This window comes from Arachis duranensis, chromosome 4 (genome assembly GCF_000817695.3).
Source record: "Arachis duranensis cultivar V14167 chromosome 4, aradu.V14167.gnm2.J7QH, whole genome shotgun sequence".
NCBI classification, from domain to species: Eukaryota; Viridiplantae; Streptophyta; class Magnoliopsida; order Fabales; family Fabaceae; genus Arachis; species Arachis duranensis.
The window spans coordinates 105,404,875-105,412,272 of record NC_029775.3 but is presented as its reverse complement, the minus strand read 5'-3'; the positions used below and the strand labels follow the sequence as shown (position 1 = coordinate 105,412,272).

Sequence of the window (7,398 nt, the reverse complement as noted above, 5' to 3'; positions counted from 1 at the left end):
AATTAATTTAGTGACCGATTTTAATTGAGTAAAATTTCATTCTAATCCTTAATTATTTTTGTAAGTGACAACTCACTCTCTAACAAACCAAAATGTACCATGCTAACTTTTCAATGGTAAAAAGAACTAAAAAACAGAGAAAAAACACCGTAAGACAAACCGAAATGCAGGAAAAAAAACAAGAGTATGTTTTAGTTCTCAATGCAAGAAATAAGAGAAAACACAACACATAGGCTTTTAATTTCTCTGTTTTGTATGGCCAGAAACTCGAATTAATGTCTAGAAATGTGAAGGCAAGAAAAAAATAGAATAGAAGAAGAAAATGCATATTTCTAGAACTTTGATAATGAAAAACATAAATTTTTTATTTCTCTCATTTTTTTCTTTTTGTTTTTTAAATATCTTACTTCTTAATCTTCTAATCTTCAAATTCAAAACTAAAACTCTCCTAATCTTTAAATTTATCACTTATCAGCATATAACTGTCTCTTTCTAGTTGGTGATTCTCTGCTCCAGGTGTAATTTAGTTAGGATTCTATGTAAATGTGAGTGAAAAGAAAAGAGAAAAATACAATTTGTTCAGTAACATATATAACTCCCATTATAATTAGGATTGTGCTATTATCATTTGACGGAAAATTTAACAGAGGAATAGATAAGGATCAGTATGATATTTTACTTTTGTTAGGAGGCGAATTGTCACTTATAAACATGATTAGAACTTGTACGTGAAGTTTTATTATTTTTTGAATATAATTCTATTTTGGTCTAAAAAATTTAAAGGGTTCGATTTGAATATAAAAATTTTTTATTTAGTTTTAATGTAGTTGCAGTAAGATCAAAGTTAAATAATTAATGGAATGATCGATAATTTGGAGAACTAGTACAAGTTTCAAAGACACAAAATTAATATATTTATTTATAAATTTTTTTATAATTTAAATAAAATATTTTTTATTTAATTAAGAAAAATGATAAATAAATGTATTGATACATTTACGATTGATTCTTATATTTGTTCTTCAAATTATGAACTTTGTTTTTGTACTGTCATCGTAAAGAATATTTTGTTAATTATTTGATTTGACGGTAAAACTAAATAGAAATTAAATAAAATTTTTTGGATTTAAATAAGACAATTTAAATCTTAAAAAACAAAACAGAATTACGTTTAAATATTAGAACTAATTTAGTATTTTATTCTGTATATTATTTTCATTTAAAATTAAAAAAGAAAACGCTCTTCGCAATATGAGGTGGGTATTATTTTAACTCCATCCAAGCTTTAATTTTTGTAAATAAAAGATTATAGATGCAAATGAGAAATGAAAGTGATAGAAAGAAACAGCTAGAGAGAAAGCGATGGAAAACGATAATATAATGCAACTTGCTAATAGAAAATTCCACAGAAAAATATATAATAAAATAAAATAAAATAAAAATTAGTAAAATAAAAAAAGGGTAAAGCAATACTCATAGAGATTCTCATTTGAGTAGTAAATTGAATTCTAAAGAATAGAATAATTAATGAATTATTATTATGCCATAAACCCTCACATATTTTGATTCAGATCTCATCTAACTCACACTTTCTGTCACTTTCTCTCTCTAGATGCCACTTTCTCTCTCTTCCCAGCTTCTCCCATTCTTCTTCTTCTTCGTCTGATCCTTACAAGCAAGCAACAATGGCGTCCACCAACAGCGGGAACAAGGGATCACGTTTCCCACTTCTCGCGTTCCTTCTCATCTGCCTCCTCGCTCCTCTCCTCTTCTTCTTCTTCTTCTCCAGAGGCCTTCACAATGCTCCCGGTTCGTCAATCTCTCAAACCCCGCATTCCTAAATTCTCATTCTTTTGAAGTTATTGCGTGTGTTGTTTCTGGAATTTACTGCTTTCTATGGCCTTTGAAATTTAGATGCTATTATATTTGGTGTTTTGAGGGTTGCAAGATCTGTGCTTCCCCATGGCAGTGGCATAAGGGAGAAAATAGTGCACTTTATTAGTTGTGATAATATGATGTGTGTCACTGATCTATCACTTGTTCTGTTGTTTACTGCATCATTTTGGATTTTATATATATCCTTTTTGTAGTTTTTAGATTTCATCTGTTTTTCTCTGATTTGGTTGTTTTAGCATTGTTTACATAAGAGATTGGAACAATGGTGATGTTGCACTTGTCTTCTGTTCTATGGATATAAGCATATTATTATATATCATGTTCAAGGGTAAATAAAATTGATTTCTGGAGAGAACATGGCAACATGCTGGTTATTACTACTGAGATTTGATGATGAAGGTTATTCAGTGTACTTAGTAGGTTCTAAGGTCCTTCAGGCTTTAGCATGAGTGCGAACAACGATTCCCTCTGTCATTTTGTGGTCATTAGAAAGTAATTAGAAGTTTGGAAAGATATGACAATATATTATTTATCAAATACACTATCATGCTGGAGACAAATACAATTTATGTGACGATGTCTCATCCTCTTCTGTGCATTCTACTTTACCTTAATAACATTTTTTTTTTCTATTGAATAGATTTTTTAAAATGCTTTTATTAAATGCCCCTTTCACCCGGGCTTGTCATAGGGGGTTTTAACAGATAAGAGTCTGTCCCTGTATTTTTCTATTCTGTATTGTATTTGTATTGATTTAAATGATTTTGTTGAGAAAGAAGAGCAGTATTTTAGTGTGACTTGGGTACTCTTTATACTGTTGTGATTTTTTTATGATAATAGTGTGACTTGGGTACTCTTTATACTGTTGTGATTTTTTTATGATAATATATAACGGGTAAAATCTAATTAAGAGTTTAAGTATCTTTTCCCTCTATAAAGTTGTAGGACTTGAAGATGGTAGACTCTGCAAGTCCTCATCTTTGTTGAATCTTTTATGTTGTGATAATTGAATGCAGTAGAATTTTTTCGAGGGGAGGAGAAAACAATTGAAGGAGAATGGAAACCCGGCTAAAATCTGTTAAATATCTAAGGAAAGTGGGAAAAGACACCTTAAAAGCTAGCTGTTAAGGGGGAAGAATCACTCTCCTTAAATACAACATCAAGTATCCTATACAACTCGATGTGAGACTTTGGGCACCCCATAATACCCAAGCCCCTAACAAAATCTCTAAGACTTTCTCTTGTCTTAAGTTTCAACATGAGTATGAGCTTAATTGGTCTAATTCACAGTCTATATATATATAATTATTTCATCCATATTTTGCAGATCAAGATGTTATGTCAACCGTTCCTAGTAAACAGGTAACCTCTTTTTAAGTATTTTTAGGCTTATTGGTCACATAACTAAAACACATGCCTTCTGGATGCTTCAAATTCAATTCATCTGACGTAAAAGATGTTGGCCATTGCAGGTTGCCAAATGGACAGAATGGCAGACACTGCAGGACCTTAAATTGTATTTTTCAAAAGAGGCAAGCACCAACTGCTAGATATTTTACTTTGTTTCCATATCTCACATTTCACTTTTTCCGCGGAAGAGGTTTCTTCTTGACTTTCTAATAAATATTATATTTTAGGCTCTTGATGTTATTGTATCGAGCACAGATGATTTGGGTCCTTTGAGCCTTGAGAATTTCAAAAAAAATAATTTGTTACCTTCATGGAGAATCACTGGGTTAAAGACTTCAAATGCTACCTATGAGGTTAGGAACTTAGATGAAACATTCATTTTCGGTGTTGAAGATAATAACGCAGTTCTTATTTTCTTATTAATCTTTTCTCTTTCCTATTAAAGCTAAACCAACCAACAACACATGGTGTACAGGAAAAACAAGAGGTGAAGGAAGGCAGATCTTCAGGTTGTATCATATCATATTAGATAATATGCTTATATTGTATTTTAATATACTTTCTCATTCAACTTTTTTCATTGGTGTAGTTGGTCTTGATCAATGGACTCTTAGTCCTGTCCACTTATCCAGAAGGGTGAGTGTCATTCTTGAATTGTTTTATTTACTCTGTTAAATTTACAGTCAAACAATTTCACTATATAATTAACACTTTCATACAAAGTTATTCATGACCTGTGGAGTGATACCTTGTTTTGGAAACAACAAAAAATGACAGAAATAAGCTTGTTTCATGTTCTTTGTATATGTTTTCTGCAGCACTTAATAGAGAAAAGGAAGGAAAAACGTGCTGCTGAGTTGGTGAAACTGGAGGATGAAGTAATTGTAAAACTTGAAGATTCAGCTATTGAACGCTCAAAGACAGTAGATTCAGCAGTTTTAGGTAAATACAACATGTGGAGGAAAGAAAATGACAATGAAAATGCTGATTCTACTATTCGGTTGATTCGAGACCAAATTGTTATGGCTAGAGTGTATTTGAGCCTTGCAAAGATGAAGAACAAGCTTGACCTGTACCAAGAGCTGCAAAATCGGATTGGAGAGAGTCAGCATGATTTAGGTGAGGCAACTGCTGATGCTGATCTACCTAAAAGGTAAGGAGCTACATGTAATTTTCTCCATGCAGTATCCCTATCTGTATATGTATTCCTTATCCCCGTTTGTTAGCTTAACTAATCCAATGCTTGATTTTTGCTAGTGCACATGAAAAAATCAAAGCCATGGGTCAAGTCCTGTCTAAAGCAAAAGATCAATTGTATGACTGCAAGTTGGTCACTGGGAAATTGAGGGCAATGCTACAAACAGCTGATGAGCAAGTTAGGGGCCTGAAAAAGCAAAGTACATTCCTCAGTCAGTTGGCTGCCAAGACCATACCTGATGGAATCCACTGCTTATCGATGCGCCTTACCATTGATTATTACCTCCTTTCTCCTGAAAAGAGAAAGTTTCCTAAGAGTGAGAATTTGGAGAATCCTAATCTTTATCATTATGCCCTTTTCTCAGACAATGTCTTGGCTGCATCAGTGGTTGTCAACTCAGCTATTATGAATGCAAAGGTGACTGAGTGTCTTTTGCCATTCCATTGATGTGCGCATCTCCCATGTCCTATCTTTTAATAGATGATGAACAATTTGTATATATTATGCATATTAGTGTGTAATAAGTAAAAGTATTATATCTATGATTTGATAAATTTTATTCTTAAACCTTGGGTTGTCTCACTTTATTTTCTTTAACGTTGCAGGATCCTTCAAAGCATGTTTTTCATCTTGTTACTGATAAGCTAAATTTCGGAGCCATGAACATGTGGTTTTTGTTGAACCCTCCTGGAAAAGCTACTATCCATGTTGAAAATGTTGATGAATTTAAGTGGTTGAATTCATCTTACTGCCCTGTCTTGAGGCAGCTCGAATCTGCAACAATGAAAGAGTATTATTTCAAGGCAGGCCATCCAACATCCGGTGGTTCCTCTAATCTGAAGTACAGAAACCCGAAATATCTCTCAATGCTCAACCATCTTAGGTTCTATCTTCCGCAAGTTTATCCAAAATTGGATAAGATTCTTTTTCTTGATGATGACATTATTGTCCAGAAGGATTTGACAGGATTATGGGCCGTGAATCTTCATGGAAAAGTAAATGGTGCCGTTGAAACATGTGGGGAGAGTTTTCACCGTTTCGACAAGTATCTTAACTTTTCGAATCCTCATATTGCTAAAAATTTTGATCCCAATGCCTGTGGTTGGGCTTATGGAATGAACATGTTTGATTTAAAGGAGTGGAAAAAGAAGGATATTACCGGCATATATCACAAGTGGCAGAATATGGTGAGAACTGTAACACAAACATTGGTTTATATCGTGTCTCAAATAGATGACTCCTTTTGTTCTTGAATAAGCGTCCTTTAAAGTTTTAGTAATCACATACTAAGAAATTATTAAGAATATAAAAAAGAATTATATTGTTTGGATAGAGTTGACCTACTTAGTAAATTGTATAAAACTTATTTCAAGTTATTTTTGGCTTAATTGACGCTTAGGTAGTAGCAATTTAGCACAAATGATCTTTCACTAACCCTTTTCTTTTCCTGTTTGATTCCAGAATGAAGATAGGGTGCTATGGAAGCTGGGGACATTACCTCCAGGTCTAATGACATTCTATGGATTGACGCATCCACTAAACAAATCATGGCACGTACTTGGTTTAGGTTACAATCCGAGTGTAGATAAATCTGAGATCGACAATGCGGCAGTTATTCACTACAATGGTAATATGAAGCCATGGCTAGAGATAGCCATGACAAAATACCGGTCGTATTGGACCAAATATGTCAAGTATGATCATCCCTATCTTAGAAACTGTAAGCTAACTGAATGATCTTGATAACTAAGTATAGGGAGCACCCTTTTTTCCCCCCTCATCCCTTTACACTTTCTAGCTTTGGCAATTTCAATTTGAAGTGCCTTACTAGAATGATCAAAATTTGTCTTGGAAGGGATATGGTCATTGCTTGTGTTGTATTTACCCCTATATCTCTTTCCCACTTCATTGATATTTGTTCTTTTTTGGCCTTAACATTCATTTAATTTGTTCACACTACCCTCACTAGTTTCAAATGCAAGGTACATAAAACAGTATACCTTGTTTACCAGAAATTAGAGAAAAAAAGCTCTTCATTGTACAATACTTCTGATGCTAAAGACTGGACCACAAATTGAATAACAATTTTTATGTATTCTTTCAATAATAGCTCTCTTGTTTCTGTTCTAAGAAACCCTATCTCATGTTTCCGTATATGCTGATATAGTGATATGTGATGTAACATTTTTCAAATGTTGGCCTAAACATGAATTGTGTGTGCAAGAAAATTTTATAATTATAGATGTAGTAATTATTATGTTGATTTAACAATTGGAATTAGTTTTATGTAAGAGGTTGTATCTGTTAATGTTAATCCTTTGATGAATATCTACAAAAACCAGCTATTTGTTTGTGATCTACTTAAGTGTCTCAAATATTATATAGTGTATCCTAATAAGTATTATAGTAGAGGTTGATTAGGTAATATATAACCTAGTGTTAAATTTGAATGGTTTTATATTAAAAATATATTGTAGAACATTTATTTGATGATTTATATATAATTCCATATAATTATTTAACTAAAATATAATACAAATTAAAGGATTTGAATTCTCTAAATTTTGAATTTTACTTTAGAGAATAAAGTGTGATTTCTCACTATTTATTCCATAAGTAGGGCCAAGAGAAAATATGAGAGAGAAACTATTCAAAAGTGAGAGATGGCATTTTATTCTCTAAAATGAAATATAGTTTATTATTTTAAGAATTTAAATTCATTCATTTTTTAAGAAAATGTCTTTATATTAGAATTGTACAAAATAATATCTTTATTTGTTGTTTCTATTTTTACATTTGTTTTAGTTGTTATACTTTGTGTTTTTATATAATTTTTTTTTTGTTTGCAAATAATTAAATAAAAAAAAAAGAATGAGAAACACCAAAATATATAA

The 7,398-nt window shown here is 31.9% G+C and overlaps 1 protein-coding gene across 1 annotated transcript; it reads left to right on the top strand.

Annotated features, from left to right (window-relative positions):
- The first annotated feature begins 1,556 nt into the window (after window positions 1-1,556).
- On the top strand, window positions 1,557-6,611 carry LOC107485534 (polygalacturonate 4-alpha-galacturonosyltransferase). The gene is made up of 10 exons (XM_016106071.3): window positions 1,557-1,809; window positions 3,224-3,258; window positions 3,369-3,428; window positions 3,534-3,659; window positions 3,752-3,815; window positions 3,896-3,942; window positions 4,125-4,459; window positions 4,564-4,921; window positions 5,110-5,691; window positions 5,966-6,611. Exons 1-10 carry the CDS (start codon window positions 1,686-1,688, stop codon window positions 6,239-6,241), a joined length of 2,007 nt encoding a protein of 668 aa, XP_015961557.1. The 5' UTR covers window positions 1,557-1,685; the 3' UTR covers window positions 6,242-6,611.
- The last annotated feature ends 787 nt before the right edge of the window (window positions 6,612-7,398 follow it).

Coding starts and splice junctions, on each gene's coding strand:
- LOC107485534 (XM_016106071.3), top strand. CDS start 1,686: ATGGCGTCCACCAACAGCGGGAACAAGGGATCACGTTTCCCACTTCTC. Junction 3,259..3,368: donor CAACCGTTCCTAGTAAACAG/GTAACCTCTTTT, acceptor TGGCCATTGCAG/GTTGCCAAATGGACAGAATG. Junction 5,692..5,965: donor ATCACAAGTGGCAGAATATG/GTGAGAACTGTA, acceptor GTTTGATTCCAG/AATGAAGATAGGGTGCTATG.